At 48.1% G+C, this 22697-nt stretch overlaps 1 protein-coding gene across 2 annotated transcripts in view; it reads right to left on the reverse strand.

Moving 5' to 3' along the window:
* The window catches only part of PRIM2 (DNA primase subunit 2), a 339774-nt gene that overhangs the window by 127121 nt on the left and 189956 nt on the right, over positions 1-22697 (reverse strand). For both annotated transcript variants that reach the window (XM_069726719.1, XM_069726718.1), the window contains exons 9-10: positions 21133-21205; positions 20507-20692 (exon numbers count right to left, since the gene is read on the reverse strand). In XM_069726719.1, coding sequence (XP_069582820.1) covers positions 20507-20692; positions 21133-21205 — 259 coding nt within the window. The remainder of the gene's footprint in view (positions 1-20506; positions 20693-21132; positions 21206-22697) is intronic.

Below are 22697 nucleotides of genomic sequence, written 5' to 3' on the forward strand. Positions count from 1 at the left end.
TGCTGTGTAGTCGGCAACGTGTCCAGCACAAGCCACGCTGGCACAACAGAACAAAAGCTGCCACCAGTGCAGGCTTCGGCCTACACTTTGCTCCTCTCCTCCTCCTCCTGCTGACCCTGGGCTCTAACACCGCTAGTTTTTGCCCGGACATGCAATCTGCACAGAGAAAAACACCAGTCAATGTGTCAGTGGGGTTCAGCAACGCCAGCTGTTCCCCTGCTGTGTAGCTTGCAACGTGACCTGCAAACGCCACGCAGGCACATGAACTGAAATTGAAGGGAGCCTGCCCCCCACCCACAGGTGTTTCTATGTATAACAGCCACCTTGTACAGCAGTACTGCTGCATTTGTACAAGGTGGCTGACTTTTTCTCCTTGCCCACGTGGAACTCAACACGTACAAAATGTGTCTCATTAGAGACCATTACAATGTCCCTGAGGTGTGACTTTCCTTTGTAATGACACGCAGCACCACCCTTGTTAGCGCTGCCCGTCTTTTGACATCATTGGTTAGCTGGCTGCGCCTGTGCATCTCCCCTGCTCGAAACAACGGCCCTCGGTGTCTTATTTTTTTGGACAGCGAGGGTGTGATTGATGGGCATGTGCAGTGCATATGTTTGCCTGTGTTCACTCATCTCCTTCCGCCTTCTTCAGACTGGGTGTCCTCATGGCCGCGGCAGGCGATAAGGGATCAGATGAGGCCGCCCAGTCTGAAGCAGGTGTAAGGACATGTGTGAGCGGCAAACATATTTAGTGCACCAGGGCACGAATCCCAGCACCGCAGTGTGATTTTTTAAAAACACACTGTGGGTCTGGGATTCATGTCCATCGCTAACCGCAACGGCCAACATGAAATGAGGTCATAAGACAGGAAGCGCTCACAGCGCATGGCCAAAGGATCACAAGAGCGCAGACTCCTGTACAGCAACTAACAACGCTCAGGAAGCTGCGCCCATGCAAAAAGGTGTTGTTTTCGACACCTGTGCTGCTTTTCTTTAAAAAGACAAGTCACGCCTCCACTACTGATTAACAGTATAATGGGCTAAATAGTCTACGTGTTGCATTCAGCTTGTGTAAGTAGAAAAATTAATAGAGCAACCTTTTACTTGTGCAGCATTAATGCTGCAGAAGGAGTGGCTCTTGTACTTTGTAACACCTGAGGGGGGGTTAAAGGTAACCTTTGAAATTGGTTCAACTAGGCTTCGGCCTACACTCTGCTCCTCTCCTCCTCCTGCTGACCCTGGGCTCTAACAACGCTAGTTTTTGCCCGGAAATGCTAGCTGCACAGAGAAAAACACCAGCCAATGTGTTAGTGGGGTTCAGCACCGCCAGCTGTTCCCCCGCTGTGTAGCCGGCATCGTGTCCAGCACAAGCCACGCTGGCACAACCGACCAAAAGCTGCCACCAGTGCAGGCTTCGGCCTACACTTTGCTCCTCTCCTCCTCCTCCTGCTGACCCTGGGCTCAAACACCGCTAGTTTTTGCCCGGAAATGCTAGCTGCACAGAGAAAAACACCAGCCAATGTGTTAGTGGGGTTCAGCACCGCCAGCTGTTCCCCTGCTGTGCAGCTTGCAACGTGACCTGCAAACGCCACGCAGGCACATGAACTGAAATTGAAGGGAGCCTGGCCCCCACCCCCAGGTGTTTATATGTATAACAGCCACCTTGTACAGCAGTACTGCTGCATTTGTACAAGGTGGCTGATGTTTTCTCCTTGCCCACGTGGAACTCAACACGTACAAAATGTGTCTCTTTGAGACCATTCCACTGTCCCTGAGGTGTGACTTTCCTTTCTAATGATACGCAGCACCCCCCTTGGTAGCGCTTCCCGTCTTCTGACATCATTGGTTGGCTACTTGCGCCTGTTCGTCCGCCCTGCCTGAATAAAATGCTCCTCGTTGTCTTAATTATTTTGACTGCGAGGGTGTGATTGATGGGCACGAGCAGTGCATATCTTCGCCTGTCTTAACTCATCTCCTTCCGCCTTCTTCAGACTGTGCAGCCTCATGGCCGCGGCATGCGAGAAGGGATCAGCAGAGGCCGCCCAGTCTGAAGCAGGTGTAAGGACGTGTGTGAGCGGCCAAAATATTTACTGCTCAAGGCCACGAATCCCAGCACCGCAGTGTGGCTTTATGAAAAGACACTGTGGGTCTGGGATTTATGGCCATCGTTAACCGCACCGGCCAACATGAAATGATGTCATAAGATGGGCAGCGCTAACAGGGCATTGCCAAGGGATAACACAAGAGCGCAGACTCCTGTACAGCAAATTACAACGCTCAGGAAGCTGCGCCAAGCACCAAGGCGTTATTTTGGACACCTGTGCTGCGTCTCATCAAAAAACCAAGTCACGCATCCACTACAGTTTGACTGTAGAATGGGGTAAATTGTGTATGTCTTTCATTCAGCGTGTGCAAGTAGACAAATTAATAGAGCAACCTTTCACTTGTGCAGCATTAATACTGCACAAGGTGTGTCTCTTGTACTTTGTAACACCTGAGGGGGGGGTTAAAGGTTTCCTTTGAAATTGGTTCAACTAGGCTTCGGCCTACACTCTGCTCCTCTCCTCCTCCTCCTGCTTCAACACGGGCTCTAACATCGCTAGTTTTTGCCCGCAAGTGCTAGCTGCACAGAGAAAAACACACGCCATTGTGTTAGTGGGGTTCAGCAACGCCAGCTGTTCCCCCAGTGTGTAGCCGGCAAAGTGTCCTGCAAACGCAACGCAGACACAAAGCTGCCTCCAGTGCAGGCTTCGGTCTACACTCATCTCCCCCTGCTTACCCTTTGCTCCAACACCGCTAGTTGGGGCTCTAGGAAGACAATCTTTAATAGGCAAGGCAACGCATCTGGGTTCCAGCACCGCCAGCTGGTTCTCGGCAGTGTTCTTGTCACAGGTACTCCCTCGTGCCAAGCCTGGTTTCAGCACCGTCAGCTGTTTCCGGGTTGTGTCAAGCTCACTGAGACACCTATGCTTGCCTCGTCGTGGTGCGGTCGGGTTAGCCAACTCCAGGGTGCCTCCAGTTTAGGAGCTTCCTATGTGGGCTGCGTGAACTGGTAGTCAAGGCTGGTTCTGTAGTGCCAGTAGGCCCAGCTCCCCCTGTAGGACTGTTGGGGTTCGGTAACTGCGGCTGCCTCGCGGCCTAGCTGTTCTCTCCTCTCCTGTGGGCCTTGGGGTCCACCACCTGGTTCCAGCACCGTCAGCTGGTTCCGGGCCGAGCCTTTGGCTTAGGTGCCTCCTCCTGGGTATCCGAGTTCCGCCAACGCCAGGCGGTCCTTGGTAGTGCTTTTAAGCGCGGGCACCTACAGCTTAGTAACCGGGTTCCAGCACCGTCAGCTGGTCCTCGGTCGTGCCATTGGCTCTTGCACACTGGGGCAACGCATCCGGGTTCCAGCACCGCCAGCTGGTTCTCCGCAGTGTTCTTGTCACAGGTACTCCCTCGTGCCAAGCCTGGTTTCAGCACCGTCAGCTGTTTCCGGGTTGTGTCAACTTCACTGAGACGCCTATGCTTGCCCCGTCGTGGTGCGGTCGAGTTAGCCAACTCCAGGGTGCCTCCAGTTTAGGAGCTTCCTATGTGGGCTGCGTGAACTGGTAGTCAAGGCTGGTTCTGTAGTGCCAGTAGGCCCAGCTCCCCCTGTAGGACTGTTGGGGTTTGGTAACTGCGGCTGCCTCGCGGCCTAGCTGTTCTCTCCTCTCCTGTGGGCCTTGGGGTCCACCACCTGGTTCCAGCACCGTCAGCTGGTTCCGGGCCGAGCCTTTGGCTTAGGTGCCTCCTCCTGGGTATCCGAGTTCCGCCAACGCCAGGCGGTCCTTGGTAGTGCTTTTAAGCACGGGCACCTACAGCTTAGTAACCGGGTTCCAGCACCGTCAGCTGGTCCTCGGTCGTGCCATTGGCTCTTGCACACTGGGGCAACGCATCCGGGTTCCAGCACCGCCAGCTGGTTCTCGGCAGTGTTCTTGTCACAGGTACTCCCTCGTGCCAAGCCTTGTTTCAGCACCGTCAGCTGTTTCCGGGTTGTGTCAACTTCACTGAGACGCCTATGCTTGCCCCGTCGTGGTGCGGTCGAGTTAGCCAACTCCAGGGTGCCTCCAGTTTAGGAGCTTCCTATGTGGGCTGCGTGAACTGGTAGTCAAGGCTGGTTCTGTAGTGCCAGTAGGCCCAGCTCCCCCTGTAGGACTGTTGGGGTTCGGTAACTGCGGCTGCCTCGCGGCCTAGCTGTTCTCTCCTCTCCTGTGGGCCTTGGGGTCCACCACCTGGTTCCAGCACCGTCAGCTGGTTCCGGGCCGAGCCTTTGGCTTAGGTGCCTCCTCCTGGGTATCCGAGTTCCGCCAACGCCAGGCGGTCCTTGGTAGTGCTTTTAAGCGCGGGCACCTACAGCTTAGTAACCGGGTTCCAGCACCGTCAGCTGGTCCTCGGTCGTGCCATTGGCTCTTGCACACTGGGGCAACGCATCCGGGTTCCAGCACCGCCAGCTGGTTCTCGGCAGTGTTCTTGTCACAGGTACTCCCTCGTGCCAAGCCTGGTTTCAGCACCGTCAGCTGTTTCCGGGTTGTGTCAACTTCACTGAGACGCCTATGCTTGCCCCGTCGTGGTGCGGTCGAGTTAGCCAACTCCAGGGTGCCTCCAGTTTAGGAGCTTCCTATGTGGGCTGCGTGAACTGGTAGTCAAGGCTGGTTCTGTAGTGCCAGTAGGCCCAGCTCCCCCTGTAGGACTGTTGGGGTTCGGTAACTGCGGCTGCCTCGCGGCCTAGCTGTTCTCTCCTCTCCTGTGGGCCTTGGGGTCCACCACCTGGTTCCAGCACCGTCAGCTGGTTCCGGGCCGAGCCTTTGGCTTAGGTGCCTCCTCCTGGGTATCCGAGTTCCGCCAACGCCAGGCGGTCCTTGGTAGTGCTTTTAAGCGCGGGCACCTACAGCTTAGTAACCGGGTTCCAGCACCGTCAGCTGGTCCTCGGTCGTGCCATTGGCTCTTGCACACTGGGGCAACGCATCCGGGTTCCAGCACCGCCAGCTGGTTCTCGGCAGTGTTCTTGTCACAGGTACTCCCTCGTGCCAAGCCTGGTTTCAGCACCGTCAGCTGTTTCCGGGTTGTGTCAAGCTCACTGAGACACCTATGCTTGCCTCGTCGTGGTGCGGTCGGGTTAGCCAACTCCAGGGTGCCTCCAGTTTAGGAGCTTCCTATGTGGGCTGTGTGAACTGGTAGTCAAGGCTGGTTCTGTAGTGCCAGTAGGCCCAGCTCCCCCTGTAGGACTGTTGGGGTTCGGTAACTGCGGCTGCCTCGCGGCCTAGCTGTTCTCTCCTCTCCTGTGGGCCTTGGGGTCCACCACCTGGTTCCAGCACCGTCAGCTGGTTCCGGGCCGAGCCTTTGGCTTAGGTGCCTCCTCCTGGGTATCCGAGTTCCGCCAACGCCAGGCGGTCCTTGGTAGTGCTTTTAAGCGCGGGCACCTACAGCTTAGTAACCGGGTTCCAGCACCGTCAGCTGGTCCTCGGTCGTGCCATTGGCTCTTGCACACTGGGGCAACGCATCCGGGTTCCAGCACCGCCAGCTGGTTCTCGGCAGTGTTCTTGTCACAGGTACTCCCTCGTGCCAAGCCTGGTTTCAGCACCGTCACCTGTTTCCGGGTTGTGTGAAGCTCACTGAGACACCTATGCTTGCCTCGTCGTGGTGCGGTCGGGTTAGCCAACTCCAGGGTGCCTCCAGTTTAGGAGCTTCCTATGTGGGCTGCGTGAACTGGTAGTCAAGGCTGGTTCTGTAGTGCCAGTAGGCCCAGCTCCCCCTGTAGGACTGTTGGGGTTCGGTAACTGCGGCTGCCTCGCGGCCTAGCTGTTCTCTCCTCTCCTGTGGGCCTTGGGGTCCACCACCTGGTTCCAGCACCGTCAGCTGGTTCCGGGCCGAGCCTTTGGCTTAGGTGCCTCCTCCTGGGTATCCGAGTTCCGCCAACGCCAGGCGGTCCTTGGTAGTGCTTTTAAGCGCGGGCACCTACAGCTTAGTAACCGGGTTCCAGCACCGTCAGCTGGTCCTCGGTCGTGCCATTGGCTCTTGCACACTGGGGCAACGCATCCGGGTTCCAGCACCGCCAGCTGGTTCTCGGCAGTGTTCTTGTCACAGGTACTCCCTCGTGCCAAGCCTGGTTTCAGCACCGTCAGCTGTTTCCGGGTTGTGTCAACTTCACTGAGACGCCTATGCTTGCCCCGTCGTGGTGCGGTCGAGTTAGCCAACTCCAGGGTGCCTCCAGTTTAGGAGCTTCCTATGTGGGCTGCGTGAACTGGTAGTCAAGGCTGGTTCTGTAGTGCCAGTAGGCCCAGCTCCCCCTGTAGGACTGTTGGGGTTCGGTAACTGCGGCTGCCTCGCGGCCTAGCTGTTCTCTCCTCTCCTGTGGGCCTTGGGGTCCACCACCTGGTTCCAGCACCGTCAGCTGGTTCCGGGCCGAGCCTTTGGCTTAGGTGCCTCCTCCTGGGTATCCGAGTTCCGCCAACGCCAGGCGGTCCTTGGTAGTGCTTTTAAGCGCGGGCACCTACAGCTTAGTAACCGGGTTCCAGCACCGTCAGCTGGTCCTCGGTCGTGCCATTGGCTCTTGCACACTGGGGCAACGCATCCGGGTTCCAGCACCGCCAGCTGGTTCTCGGCAGTGTTCTTGTCACAGGTACTCCCTCGTGCCAAGCCTGGTTTCAGCACCGTCAGCTGTTTCCGGGTTGTGTCAAGCTCACTGAGACACCTATGCTTGCCTTGTCGTGGTGCGGTCGGGTTAGCCAACTCCAGGGTGCCTCCAGTTTAGGAGCTTCCTATGTGGGCTGCGTGAACTGGTAGTCAAGGCTGGTTCTGTAGTGCCAGTAGGCCCAGCTCCCCCTGTAGGACTGTTGGGGTTCGGTAACTGCGGCTGCCTCGCGGCCTAGCTGTTCTCTCCTCTCCTGTGGGCCTTGGGGTCCACCACCTGGTTCCAGCACCGTCAGCTGGTTCCGGGCCGAGCCTTTGGCTTAGGTGCCTCCTCCTGGGTATCCGAGTTCCGCCAACGCCAGGCGGTCCTTGGTAGTGCTTTTAAGCGCGGGCACCTACAGCTTAGTAACCGGGTTCCAGCACCGTCAGCTGGTCCTGGGTCGTGCCATTGGCTCTTGCACACTGGGGCAACGCATCCGGGTTCCAGCACCGCCAGCTGGTTCTCGGCAGTGTTCTTGTCACAGGTACTCCCTCGTGCCAAGCCTGGTTTCAGCACCGTCAGCTGTTTCCGGGTTGTGTCAACTTCACTGAGACGCCTATGCTTGCCCCGTCGTGGTGCGGTCGAGTTAGCCAACTCCAGGGTGCCTCCAGTTTAGGAGCTTCCTATGTGGGCTGCGTGAACTGGTAGTCAAGGCTGGTTCTGTAGTGCCAGTAGGCCCAGCTCCCCCTGTAGGACTGTTGGGGTTCGGTAACTGCGGCTGCCTCGCGGCCTAGCTGTTCTCTCCTCTCCTGTGGGCCTTCGGGTCCACCACCTGGTTCCAGCACCGTCAGCTGGTTCTCGGCAGTGTCTTTTGCTCTTGTACCTTCTGCTCCCCATCCTGGTTCCAGTACCGTCAGCTGGTTCCGGGCAGAGCCTTTGGCTTAGGTGCCTCCTTCTGGGTATCCAAGTTCCACCAACGTCAGGTGGTCCTTGGTAGTGCTTTCAGGCACGGGTACCTCCTGCTTAGTAACCGGGTTCCAGTAACGTCAGCTGGTCCTTGGTAGTTCCATTGGCTCTTGGACCTTCGGCTACCCATCCGGGTTCCAGTACCGTCAGCTGGTTCTCGGCAGTGTCTTTTGCTCTTGTACCTTCTGCTCCCCATCCTGGTTCCAGTAACGTCAGCTGGTTCCGGGCAGAGCCTTTGGCTTAGGTGCCTCCTTCTGGGTATCCGAGTTCCGCCAACGTCAGGCGGTCCTTGGTAGTGCTTTTTAGCACGGGTACCTCCTGCTTAGTAACCGGGTTCCAGTAACGTCAGCTGGTCCTCGGTAGTTCCATAGGCTCTTGAACCTTCGGGTAGCCATCTCAGCCTTCTTGTACCTTCTGCTACATTTCCAAGTTGAAGACCCTAACGTCGACAACCCGGAGGACCACCCCGATGACGACGACCCGGAAGACCACCCCGATGACGACGACGACGACGGCGGAGACGACGACGGCTGAGACGACGACGGCGGAGATGACGACACTGGAGACGACGACCCTGGAGACGACGACATGGAAGACCGAGAAGCAGAAGAACAAGAGGCTGCAGAACAAAGAGCAGAAGAACATTAAGCATAAGACTTAATATCAGAGCAAAAGATATTATCTAAATTATATGCAGAAGAAGACTAAGCAGTGTATGGGGGTGAGTCCGTTCCTCCTCGTGGTGCCCCTGGATAAAGCCTGATGCTGCAGGCCAAACTGAACGCGGACAAATGTAACTTTTGTGACTGGCAGAACGGAAGGTGTAATCTTCCAACTTTTATAGATAACAACTACGGGAATGCCTGTCACAAATGAGAATATGATGAAGAAGTAGAATAGGAAGAATAATAACAGTGGAATAAAAAGAATATGTAGAATAGGAAGAATAATAATAGTTGAATAAAATGAATATGAAGAATGTAATAAAAAAAAAAATAGGTAGAAGATGAAGAAGAAGATGAATAAGGTGAAGAAGAAGTTGATGTCAAAGATGCTGATGATGATGAAGATGAAAGTGTGGGAAAAGTAAAAAAAAAAAGAAAAAAAAAGAAGGGGAAGGGCGTGGAATAGTGAAACATCAATATCTGACCAAATAAAAAAAAATTTACATACTCAATATCTTTTTCACTCCGAACGTCTTAAAAAAAACAAAAAACATGCTATTCTATTTGATTGGGCTAAACCTCATTGCCTTTAATGTCTCTGCCACCTCCCACAATACATCCTACATTATTCTTAGTTGTTTTCCTTCATGTAGAATGAACCTACAAGGAAAGAAAGGGTTTATTTTAATTCCGATATTTTGGTCCCATTGACTTGCATTGGGATCGGGTATCGGTATCGGCGATATCCGATATTTTTTGAATATCGGCCGATCCAAACCGATACCGATACTTTCCGATATCGGAAGGTATCGCTCAACACTAGTCATTAGTGAACACTGCTCAATTCAATATAGCGATGTCACACACTATCTGGAATGTGCATATTTCACTTCTATAAAAACTATACTGGCAATTACAGTCAAAAGCAGAAGAGCTGACAGCGATCCAGGACCTGTGACACACAGAGTTCTCTTGTTTTAAAGGGGATGTCCAATTAAAAGAAGAAAAAAAAATGTACTAAAAATAAGAAATGTGTTTAAAGCTACTTTCACATTTGCGTTAGAATCCGCAGCATTTAATCCGCAAACGCAAGTACAGGAAAAACGCATAGAAGCGCGTATAAACGCAGTGGTTTTTAGGCGCATGAGGGAACGCATGCGGTTTAAACAAGCTGCGTTTGTACGCGCTTCTATGCGTTTTTTCATTCGTTTGCGTTTTTTGTGCGCATGGTGGAAAATTTTACAGGATAAAAATCTAGATAACCAGACACGGCCAATGGGACTACAGAGGGCGTGTATTATGGGATCTCTATGTATATAGACCCTAGGACTGCTGAAATCTTACCAGTGTGCTACTGTATCCTGTGTCATGATGGATCTTCACATGGATAGCTTTTACTTTAACCTGGATCTAAGCATCAAGCTTTTTATTGCGTGTGCGTTTGCTTGGGAGCAACACCGAAACCGTGAAAGACGGAGAAGGACACAGCGTAGGCGTTTATGGCAACACCCCATTATAGAACTGCGGGAGAGCCGTGGAGCATATCACACTCTGTATGGCAAGCTTAATGCCAACCCGGACAAATTCCCGGAATATACCAGGATGTCGCAAGACTTTTTTGGAGTTGCTTGCTCGTGTTCAAGGAGTCATCTGGAGACAGGACACCCAGCTCCCTAGAGCGATTCCAGCAGAGGAACGTCTCCTGGTTACCTTAAGGTACGTAATAATTCAAAACAAATGCCAGTCATAATTATTGTTGGTCTGACATGTATTCTTTGTATTTTCCTTTATGTCTTTAGCAGAATAACACCATAAATAGAATTGATTGTAATTTATTTTTTCTTTATTTTATTACAGATTTCTCGCAACCGGAGAGAGCTTGTCATCCCTCCACTTCCAGTACCGGCTTGGAATTTCCACCCTGTCCGGAATAGTTTTGGACACCTGCCGGGCTTTGTGGAACGTTCTCCGTCAAGAATTTATACCCATACCCACCGAGGACATGTGGATGGCAATTGCTGATAAATTCTGGAATGTGTGTGATTTCCCCAACTGTTCGGGTGCGGTGGATGGAAAGCACATCCGGATTATCAAACCAGCCAGAACGGGATCAGAGTTCTTCAACTATAAAAAATATTTTTCAGTAGTTCTCATGGCAATAGCTGATGCAGACTGTCGCTTCATCGCCGTGGACATTGGTGCTTTTGGCCGTGGCAACGATTCTGAGACTTTCAAAAACTAAGATATGGGCCGACGTGTTTATGGCAAAAATTGTAATTTTCCACAGCCACGACCTCTCCCCAACACTCAAGGCCCACCGATGCCATTTGTTATGGTTGGGGATGAGGCCTTTCAGATGTGTGAAAACCTACTGAAGCCATATTCCAGTTGGGACTTGAACCGCACAAAACGGATCTATAACTACAGACTCACCAGGGCCCGCAGAACAGTAGAGTGTGCCTTTGGGATAATGGTCTCAAAATGGCGCATTCTTGCAACAGCCATAAATCTAAAAATGGAGACAGTGGATGAGGTGGTAAAAGCCTATGTGGTTCTCCACAATTACATTCACCATTGAACTTGATGAACAAGTTGCAAACCCTTTGCCTGATTACCGGCATCACCCGCTGCGGTCAACTGTTCAAGTTGGCCACAAGCGGGACCAATTTGCTGCCTTTTTTGATTCTTAAATAGGACGTGTGGCATGGCAGGACAATATTGTGTAAAATGTCCTGTTGGCTTTGGGTCTGTACCAGTTATGTTTTAAATGTTACTAATGTTTGTTGTTAATAAAATAGGTGTTTTATTATGTTGACCATGTCTCCTATGTATTTCTGATCAAAATCACTTTGGTTTTTTGGGCTTAGGTTGTTGACGTCATTGCGTCCTGACTCGGTTCACCAGTAGCTATTTGACGCAGACTGAAGAGACGATGGCTGTTAGGTGCCGTCACATTTGCAGTATTTGTTCAGTACTTTACATCAGTATTTGTAAGCCAAAACCATGAGTGGGTGATAAATGCAGAAGTAGTGCAAATGTTTTTATTATACTTTTCCTCACATTGCTCCACTCGTGGTTTTGGCTTACCAATAGTGATGTAAAATACTGACCAAATACTGACAGTGTGATGACAGCCTACAAAACAGATCTACAGTCATCAAGTCAGGTGTCAGAAATAATGAATTCATGATGCACAAATAAATGCCTCATGAATTCATTATTTCTGACACATGTCCTGGTGAGTATAGATATGCCTTGTATGACCTCCATCGTCCCTTCACTTTGTGTGAAATACATTTTATGTACACAGAAGAAAAAATTGAGGTAATATAAGGCATTTCTCTACTCACCAGGTCAGGTGTCATAACTAATGATTTTTTGAACACATGACCTGTTCAGTATAGTTCTGCTGTGTATTCTGCTGTGTATTACCACAATTTTCTCTTCAGTCTGCGACGCAAAGTCACAGAGTAAACAGAAAGAAGAGATTATGGAGAAAATACAAGTATTATTTTTTTGGGCCACCTCATATCTCTATACCAAACACACACAAAGCTGCAGTGTTGTACTTACAAACTTTAGGAAATAGGAGGTGGCAAAAAAATAAAGTGTGCGGCGCATTTTTTTATTTGGCGCATGGTGTGTGTTGCCGGTGGCGAAATACGCAATAAACCAAACCTTATTGGGGGCAAAAAACATGATTATTTATTTTAACAAAACCACCCAAAAAAAAATTAACTGCGCCTGCTTGGGGTTGATTGACGGAAATGGGGGGTGTGGAGCTGTGAGGACTGACTAACTGTGGACGACGCAGGGGTGGCTGGAGAAGGTGCAATAAAATTACTGGGGTCTGGAAATTCGGGGATTGGGCTAGACACTTGAGAGGGCAGAGACACACTGGAAGAGTGAGACAAACCAGACATTACAGACACATTGGGAGGTGAGGGGGGAGGGATAGCTATCTTTTGTTTTGTTTTTTGCCTTTCCCTTTCTGTGATCGGCGCTGCTTTCCGGGGAGCCTCATTGGGCTCATTGGTATCGGCCTGGCCGTAGTGGCCGACCTGTCACAGTCCGTGTGCCGTTGCAGCGGCATTGTTGTGGTGGCGGGGAACGACAGGCCAGGGTCCGGCAGCGGCATTTTTGTGGTGGTGGGTAAGGCCAGGCCAGGGTCCGGCAGCGGCAATGTTGTGGTGGCGGGTAAGGCCAGGCCAGGGTCCGGCAGCGGCATTGTTGTGGTGGCGGGTAAGGCCAGGGTCCGGCAATGGCATTGTTGTGGTGGCGGGGAAGGCCAGGGTCCGGCAGCTGCTGCATGTTAGTGGTCCTGCGGAAGGCCATGCCAGGGTCCTGCGGTTGCCACATGGTGGTGGCAGTGGAGGAGGTCCAAGCAGGAGCAGCAGTTGTCATGGTAGTGGCGGTGGACTGTCCAACAGCACTCGGCATGGTGGTGGTGCTATAGTGGTGTCCGGCAGTGCTTGGAATGGAGGTGGCCGTGCAGTGGTTTGCAGCAGAGGTCGACATAGAGGTAAAGCGTGACAGGGTGGGCACAGGTGGAAATGCCCCCACTGTTTGCTAAAAATACCAACTCTGCTGCATAGCCTGCACGTAAGCAGCACTGCAGGCCTGCATAACACTAATCTGGAGATCGGGAGTAAGGTGTTCCGACATGCCCTGTTCAATTTGATGAAAAAAAATGATGTGCTGGCCTCTGGAGGTCAGCTTTCACTTCGGCAAGGGCTGTGGTAACCTCCTGGATACATGTATTCATATGGCTAATGGCAGTATCCAGTCGGTCACCCATCGCCTTGAGTCCTTGGTGGAAAACCGAGCTCAAGTGCAAAAACTCTGGCATGAGGGACCTGTCCAATGCCCTCTGCCGCTGCTACTTCCAATAGGTGCTACTTCCAATAGGTCAGTGCAAAGTGGAGATCTGGTTTGGCTGATTGAGAGGCGTCTGACCGGGAGCCAAGAAGTATCGTTTCTCCTTGCGGAGAGTGACATGTTAAGCATGTCGAGGTGAGGAGACTTAAAGCCGCAATGCTCCTCTGGGACATATGCAAATTGTCTCTTCAGAAAGGAAGAGGACTAGAACTCTAGTGCCACCTATTGGAAGTAGCAATCCTAACAGTCAATGTCAACCCTTTCTTCTAGTTCTAATCCTCTTCCTCTCTGAAGAGACAATTTGCATATTTTCCAGAGGAGCATTGCGGCTTTAAGTCTCTTCACCTCGACATGCTTAACATGTCACTCTCGGCAAGGAGAAACGAAACTTCTTGGATCCCGGTCAGACGCCTCTCAATCAGCCAAACCAGATCTCCACTTCGCACTGACGAAAGGCAGTACCCCGATACACAGTGTCTGCAAATTGAGATCTGGTTTGGCTCTTATCCTAAAGTCATGTGACAAGGCTCATTAAAGGGTTGACATTGACTTTTAGGATTGCTACTTCCAATAGGCGGCACTAGAGTTCTAGTCCTCTTCCTCTCTGAAAAGACAATCTGGAATAATAAGACATCCAGGGAGATACTGTATCAACATATCATGTTATTCAGTTCCCTATGACCTGCATGCCCATATAGGCCAAACCACTGCACAACTAGCTCTACCCTCACCCATCCCTTGTAGATTGTGAGCCCTCGCGGGCAGGGTCCACTCCCCTCCTGTACCAGTTGTGACTTGTATTGTTCAAGATTATTGTACTTGTTTTTATTATGTATACCCCTCCTCACATGTAAAGCGCCATGGAATAAATGGCGCTATAATAAATAATAATAATATAGGCAGCTTAGGAGGGTTGATCCTACTGACATTCTCTTTTATTCCTTCATCCCCGGGTGAGTTTCCATTTTTGATTTTCCTCCCCTTCTTCCAACAGCCATACATTTCTTTTTCACTCCATGTAGCAGTAAGGGGCTTGTTTATTTTGCAGGAAGGAGTTGTACTTTTGAATGACACTCATTTTATCATGTGATGTACTGGAAAGCATGAAAAAATTCCGAATGTGTTGAAATTGTAAAAACAAGGGCAGAATAGTTTTTTTTTTTTTGGGAAAGGGCTATTTACCATGTTCACTGTAAAGTAAAACAGAACTGGCTACATGATTCTTCAGGTAATACGAGTATGCAGATACCAAACGTGTAGCTTTTATTTAAGTGGTGAAAAAAATTATTTTTTGTGCCCTGAGTGGACATTGTTACAGATACCATTTGGGGGTAGATATAGTGTTTTGATAGCCTCCTATTGAATTTTACTGCAATACTGAAGCAGCAAAACAAATTTAATTCTGCCATTTTGACAGTTTTTTTTTTTTGTTACGCTGTTTACCAACTGGATTTATTTACCATTTTGATAGATCTAACTTTTAGGAACACAGCGATACCAAAAGTGTATTTTTTATTGTTTCATTTTAATGGGGCAAAAAGTGGTGATTAGAAGTTGTGGTGGTTTTTTTTTTACTTTTCACTGTTTTTAATAGTCCCCTTAGGGTCTTGATACATGCTATGTATAGTGAAAATCACGGTCTGGCTTTCACTGATGGATCATAATGACAAGTACAGGGTCATCAGTTGACTCCGGCTTTAATAGCAAACATGCACCCTATGATCACTGGCGCACTAATGGGAGGATGGAATGGTACGCTTATTGCCAGCGCATGAAAAGTGTTGCTGTCAGAGAATGACAAGTTAACAGCTGTGGCTGTTTAAAGGGCATGACGGCTAATTAAATCAGTCATTATGTGCGGGGTAAGATATGGGCCTGTGATGCACGCTCGAATGAAAGGCAGGGGACACTTTTTACATACATGTACATCAAAAGCCATGAAGGGTTTTGGGAGTTAGCAGTGGATAGAACTCAGCTCCACTCACTGCTCTTAAAAGCAGATGCTGGGTGTGTAAGAGTATATGTAAACCCATCATTTAGACAGTTGCTTGCCCGCATCGTTTTTAAAGCATGCGGTGTTTTTCACTGGAGTATCTTTTTGGACAAGATTTGCTGAAGCTTTGTTTTTGGTGTTTTTTTTTTTTATTTAAAGTACAACTACAGTATATACTATACACGTGAATAAGTCGACCCGAGTATAAGCCGAGGAGGGCTGTGGAGTCGGTAAGCCAATCCAAAATGCGCTCCGACTCAGACTCCACAGCCCTGACAGGGCTTTTCTACATCTGGGATTTTTGCCCATTCATGAAGGCAAAACTGCTCCAGCTGCTTCATGTTAAATGGTTTCCTCTGGTGAACAACAATCTTTAATTCTGACCCCAGATTCTGAATAGGATTAAGGTTTGGGCTTTGACTGGGCCACTCCAAAACATTTACACATTTCACCTTAAATCACTTGAGCGTTGCTTTAGCAGTATGCTTTGGCTGATTGTCTTGTTGGAAGGCGAACCTCCAACCCAGTCTCAAATCACTGACAAACAGGTTTTGCTCAAAAGTATCCCTGTATTTCGCATCATCCATCTTCCCCTCGACTCGGACCACTTTCATTCTCCCTGCTGACGAAAAACATTTCACTGTAGGGATGGTGTTCTTGGGGTGATGAACTGTGTTGGTTTGGCACCAGACACAGCGTTTACCTTAGGGCCCAAAAAGTTAAAGTTTGGTCTCATTTTACTACAGCAACTTCCTCCATACTTTTGGAGAGTTTCCCACATACCTTTGGCAAACCCAAAACAAGCCTTACTATTTTTGTGAGTAAGCAAAGGCTTTTTTCTGCCCACTATGGAGAGTACAGCTTATTGTGGTCATATGGACAGATACTCCAGTCTCTGCTTGGGAACTCTGCAGCTTCATCAGGGTTACTTTTTGTCTCTGTGCTGCCTCTCTGATTGCCCGGGTTGAGAGCTTTGATGGGTGGCCCTCTCTTGGCAGGTTTGTTGTGGTACCATGTTCTTTCCAGTTGATGATAATGGATTTTGATGGTGCTCAGAGATTGAGATTTATTTTTTTTTAATAACCCAACCCTGACTTGTACTGCTCAACAACTTTGTCCCTGACTTGTTTGGAGATCTCCTTGGTCTTTATGGTGTTTTATGGTTAGTGCTGCCTCTTAATGGTGTTGCAGCCTCTGTGACCCTTCCGAAAAGGTGTGAATATACTGACAGACCATATGGCACTTAGATTGCACACAGGCGATCTTCCTTTCACTTATGTGACTTATGAAGGTAATTGCTTGCACCAAAAATGTTTAAGGGCTTCATCACAGAAGGGGAGAAAAAATATGCAAATGCCAATTTTTAAAAAAATATTTAAACAGGTAATAATGTAATAAAATAAAGTACAGACCAAAAGTTTGGACACACCTTCTCATATAAAGATTTTTCTGTATTTTCAAGCAAAAGGTAAAAGGTGGCTACTTTGAAGAACCTAGAATATAAGACATAATTTCAGTTGTTTCACACTTTTTTGTTAAAGGGAACCTGTCACCCCAAAAATCGATGGTGAGGTAAGCTGCAAAGTACTGCAGTGCGAAGGCGACGGGCCTCTCTGACCTTTCAGGCGCCTGCGCACTGCAGTACTTTCCTCTGCCCTCAACAGGGCAGACAAAGTACGCCTGCGCAGGAGCCGCGGCGTGAAGACCAGAAGAGGACGTCATGGAATTAAGATGGGAGGCGCCGGAGCGAACCTGAGACACCCATTTGACCAGACCGCAGCGGGACCGCCCCTGGGTGAGTATAATCTAACCTCTTTTTCTCCTCTTTCAGGTAACATCAGTGGCTTATCTACAGCATTCCAGAATGCTGGTGAGCTTACCTCACCATCGATTTTTGGGGTGACAGGTTCCCTTTAAGTATATAATTCCACGTGTTAATTCATAGTTTGATGCCTTCAGTGTGAATGTACAATTTTCATAGTCATGACAACACAGAAAAATCTTTAAATCAGAAGGTGTGTCCAAACGAGGGCCGCTGTGTCTTCCCCATCCTCCACACTGACGCTCAGGCAGAGGACAGCGCACAAACTAATCGTGTCATCGCGCCCTCTGACCTGAGCGTCACTGCAGAGGACACAGAAGACACAGCAGCGCCGACGGTGGAACGAGGAACAGGTGAATATAGCACACTGCTCCCGCTGCGGTCCCTGCACGTCCCTGGTTCTCAGGGCGCCGGCAGCTGCTTCCTGTATTGAGCGGTCACGTGGTACCGCTAATTACAGTAATGAATATGCGGCTCCACCCCCATGGGAGTGGAGTGGGGTCCATATTCATTACTGTTCTGATCGGTACCACGTGACCGCTCAACACAGGAAGAAGCTGTCAGCACCCAAGGAACGAGGGACGTCCAGGGACCGCACCAGGAGCAGGTGAGTATTATTAGACAGCTGCCGCTCCCCCTCTCATGCCGACCCCTGGGAATGACTCGAATATAAGCCGAGAGGGGCAATTTCAGCCTAAAAAAATGGGCTCAAATTCTCGGCTTATATTCGAGTATATACGGTATATAAAATTCCATGAATCACCTGTCAGTTCAAGATGCTTATTACATCCCTATAGGGTTTATTTGAGTGGTATAGTAGTTTACAAAGTGGTGTCCCGGGTGGGGTATTTCTGCGTTTTTGTCACCTCAGGGGCTCTGTCAATAAAACATGGTGTCCACAATGGCGTCCTTCCCTTCCGAGAACGCTTTGAGCACACAAAAGTGATTTCCGACCACCTATGTGGTATCGGCGTACTCAGGAAAATTGGGCAACTGTAACATTAATTTTCACCAGTAACGATTGTGAAAATGAAGAACTATTGGTGAGCACAAGGGCTCATTACTCCAGTTTGCATCGGGTACCCAGGTATGCACCAAATATCGTGGGTGCTCGAGTTCCTGCTCCACATGTTTCGCGGCGTTAAGACTCCCCCCAAAAAAAACATGCGGGGATCCGCAATACTCCATGCGTACACGAGCACCCAATGCAAACTTGAGTAGCGACCACTTACGCTCAACACTAGCAGCTTTTTTTTTCTATATTGAAGAGAAAAAAAACAAAACAATTCTAACACCAATGCTAACACAAACCGACCCCAATTGCAACCATAAACCCAAACAATGAAAAAAAAAATATTTAAATGTAATTTTATCATTTTTATCTAACTAAGGGAATTACTATTTTTTTTTCTTGTGATCACTGTGCTAGGGTCTATCAAAGTGATTAAAATAAACCAAACAGTAAACTTCCCTGTCATGAACCGGGGTTGCTTGTTTGCCCCTGGTTCCGTTCTGAAGGGGATTTATCTATATTCCACTTCCGGTTTGGAACTTGCAGCTCTGGCGCCTCCTTTACCCTCAGGTCAGACCGGGTACTGCACCTAGGATAGTCACCAGAAAGGCTGCCTTACTTTGTACTGGCTAATAGGCACACTGCAGCGAGGGTGATACAACTACTCCCACTCAGGCAGGAACAATAATTATCAATGCCGTCTGTTGCTACAAAGCCTCCCAAACGCACAAGACAAATCCACTGCCACCAGCTCCAATTTCGTAATTAATCACGGGTCCAGAGGCAACCCAAATTAGTAACGTAGTTCACTTCAGAGGACATGACAGTTTGTTATAGAGCAAGGAGAAACAAAACTAGTAATTTTATATATTTTACTCCAAAAAAATTTAGGCAGTGTTTACAGAAGTATAAAAAGGTATTATAAAAGTAGACAAGTAGCGTATGTACAGTACAATTACAAATAAAATGGGATTAAAGTTGAAAAACACATTTCGTTCATATGATTTCATCTCATGGCTGACCATGTACTGTGGGGGATGGGCACACATCTAGATGCATCATAAGGTCTGTCTCGCAGCTAGACCAAGTTCAAAAGACCAGGGAAGACTGAGGTCTCCCTCAGTTATCTCCGTGCCCAAAATCAAGGCACTCCCCCTGTGATGACCTCACTCAGAGGCTAAATACTCCCATTTCTTAAGAGTTATGTCAAGCCATTTCTATACATGGATCATGAGGCTCACCACATATGGGGTGTTTAAGTATAAACACAGTGTAGGTATATGACCCGCTTATGAAGAAATCCATTCCTTGCATTTCATTGGCTTAGATCCTAGCGATTTCAGTGAGTTATAGATTTCTCGGTGGACATTCGGAATATGTAACCCTTATCTCGCTATCCCTGATCGGTGCCAGTATACATAACTTTTCAAGAACAAAAAAAGAGTCCCATGCAGTTTGGGAAATGGCTGTACCAGTTTTAGCTAGTATCAGGTGGGAGGGGGGATGAGGGGTTTAGGGAGAGACTGGCTTTCGCAGCACAGAGCCATAAAAACTCTTTCGTGGGGCTGGCACGCTGGTCTCCCATTACAACTATATAGCAGGGGGAGGGAGTTGCCTGCCGGCTGACAGGCTGAGAGAAGCAGAGCTTTCTAGGCAGAGTAAAGAGGGGAGTCCGAAAAGCCCACAGTGTGGCTGAGAGCCATGGACCTTTTAGGTATATACTCAAAACATGGCATATTCATAATATCGTGACATTCCCTATTGTTGCTGGGTACTGGCAGATCTTGGTCGGGCACACTGCACATGGCACCAGCCATTTTTTCCAGGAAGATGATGCAGAAGGCCGGGAAATGGAGCAGGAGGGACCAGGGGATGGCTTAGGTACCGGGGGACTCTGGGGACCCGATTTCTCTCTTATCTGATATCTTAGATCATATCAGAGGAGAAATTAATTTTAAAATCAGACCTTTTTTAATGTGAATGCTGTTATTCAGTGAATAATGGCGATTACATGACAGGGAACAGTAAAAACCGGTCCTGATCATGTTCTCCAGGGTCTCAACTACCCCAAGTAGTTAAGACCTCGGAGATTTTCCGACGCTGGGTGGCGCTATAATACTATTTCTCAGCGCCTTTAAAAAGCAGTGCTGAGGAATAAGTACCCTTAACTGTCGCCGTTAAAAGGTGTATCGACGATCATTGTAAACACTAGTCATTTTAACCCCTTGTCAATTTTTTGGGAAAAAAAAAATCTATGTATACACAACCAAATAAAAAGAAAAAAAATTCTGCGAGGAGCTCTTGGGAGTGAGTGAATTATGCAAATTGTTGATTCTCCCATCTTGCTGCATGCTCTCTGATGGCTCCCATATTCCCCAACACCAATAACATCACATTCCCATAACCCCCCAAGCTACAAACTGAATCAGCAGCTACACAGAGCAACTGTATTCCATGCATTACTGTAATAAACTGAATGTTCCAACCAAAGACGTTATCACACGTTCAATGTAATAATTAGGCCAGTTAAGTTAATGGATACCTTTTCAGAGTCAACCTTTCCCTTTGTAAATTCCAGCTTCCAGAACTGAAGCGCCTGTTCTAGCGTCAAGCCAATACCTTTTAGGAACAGACCATATTGCATGCGTCCACCATGACGAAGGTGATGGTTTTCCCTCAAAGACTTATGCAGTTGTCGCATACAGAGAGGGAATGATTTAGAAGCCAGCTGAAAAACAAATAAATGTATATTATTCGTGTAAAATAAAAAACCTGTATGATTCATAATTAGATTTAGGGTACGTGCACACGTTCAGTACTTGCAGCAGACAAACATCTGCTGCAAATACTGGATTGTTGGCCTGGAAAATGTGTAAAGTGTTGAGTGAAAAATCTGAAAGATTGAGATTTAACAATTTAAAACTGTGCATGAGATTTCAGAAAATCTCATTCACTTTGCATGTACAGTAAAATGCTGTGTTTTTTCTTCTTGGAAAAAAATGTGGCAAAAACACAATGCACGGACCTACCCTTGGACATACCCTTATTCCTAAATCCGCAAAAGATCTAACGCCTATATAACTACTACTGGGGTGCAGAAGCGATGCTAAAATAACCCACGTGAAAAAGAAGGAAAATGTTCTGAGACTCATGTTTTCCAATACTCACCGCATCAAGCTGGTCAAGGGAAATTCTTCCGGTATTTCTTTGTGAACTAAAGTCTTGTCCGACATAAGAATGACTAGGACAAAGACAACAAATAAAACCGTTATCTGCCAATTCACTGCCAAACTGTACACAGAAAAAGGAATAATGAATTTGCTGGAAATAAAGAGACCAGTCATCTCAATGTGCTAGGAAAGTCAGAATTAAAGGGACACTGTCACCTGAATTTGGAGGGAACAATTTTCAGCCATGGAGGCGGGATTTTTGGGTTTTTGATTCACCCTTTCCTTACCCGCTGGCTGCATGCTGGCTGCAATATTGGATTGAAGTTCATTCTCTGTCCTCCATAGCACACGCCTGCGCAAGGCAAGATTGCCTTGTGCAGGCATGTACTACGGAGGACAGAGAATGAACTTCAATCCAATATTGCAGCCAGCATGCAGCCAGCGGGTAAGGAAAGGGTGAATCAAAAACCCAAAAACCCCGCCTCCATGGCTGAAGATTGTTCCCTCCAAATTCAGGTGACAGTGTCCCTTTAAGTCTAAGAAAAGGTGCAAACGTCATCAGTGTTGCTCCATGCAATAATTCAGTTCTGCTCTTGCAAGGGTGTTATTGGTAGAATCTAGTGATGATCGAATGTGCTCTGATAACAGGTTATCGGAGCATGCTCGGGTGTTTTCAGAGTATCTTGGGCGTGCCTGAATAATATGTTCGAGTATCTCTGCAGCTGCATGTTTTGATCATTAGACAGCCTCAACATATGCGTCTGTTTGTTAGGGAATTCCCATGTGTGTTGCAGCTGTCAAACAGCCACAAATCATGCAGCCGCAGGGACACTCGAACACATTATCCGAGCACACCCAAGATACTCTGATAAAAGCCAAGCATGCTCAGATAGGGTGAATAATGGCTATTTTATGACGATCATTTTAACAAAAAAGAATATACAGTTATGTGTATACAATCCATGTCTTCAACGTTTTGGGAATCAGTTTTTAAGCAAACGACAACTGAATGGCGTATGTTAACGTTCGATTTCAATGGAAGTTATATCTGAACATGCTTGTTAAAATAAATTTATATGGGTAAATAATAAAAAGGTAAAATTAAAAAGTTAAAAACTTTTTAAAGCCACCTTTGTTATATTTGTACATCTGAAATATCAAAAATGTTATTTAGTCCTGGGTGTTGTTCGGGAGCAGACAACAACACTTATAACGAGTGGTAAACATAAGAGCTATACACAAACTGATCAATATTTCATTTCAACAATTGCAATATCTGCTCGGACGGGTCTTGAAACAGAAAATGGTTAGTTGAAGAGTGAAAAAAAAATAATCAATGCCCAATCACATAACATTTTCAGTAATTTTCTACTTTTTTTAATTAAAGAGTTTTAAATTCTGAAAGCATTAAGTCAAATGGAAGCTCAAGGTAGTCCAGTATTAAATGCAATGAAATTAAGACCATATTTACAAAACAAGCAGCCGGGAGTGTCAAATTAATTGCTTGCATGCTGCGCTACCGTTCTCCCACTGCTCTCTGACAGGCTTTCACTAATTCACACA

The sequence above is a fragment of the Ranitomeya imitator genome, chromosome 5, assembly GCF_032444005.1.
Source record: "Ranitomeya imitator isolate aRanImi1 chromosome 5, aRanImi1.pri, whole genome shotgun sequence".
Taxonomy (NCBI): domain Eukaryota; kingdom Metazoa; phylum Chordata; class Amphibia; order Anura; family Dendrobatidae; genus Ranitomeya; species Ranitomeya imitator.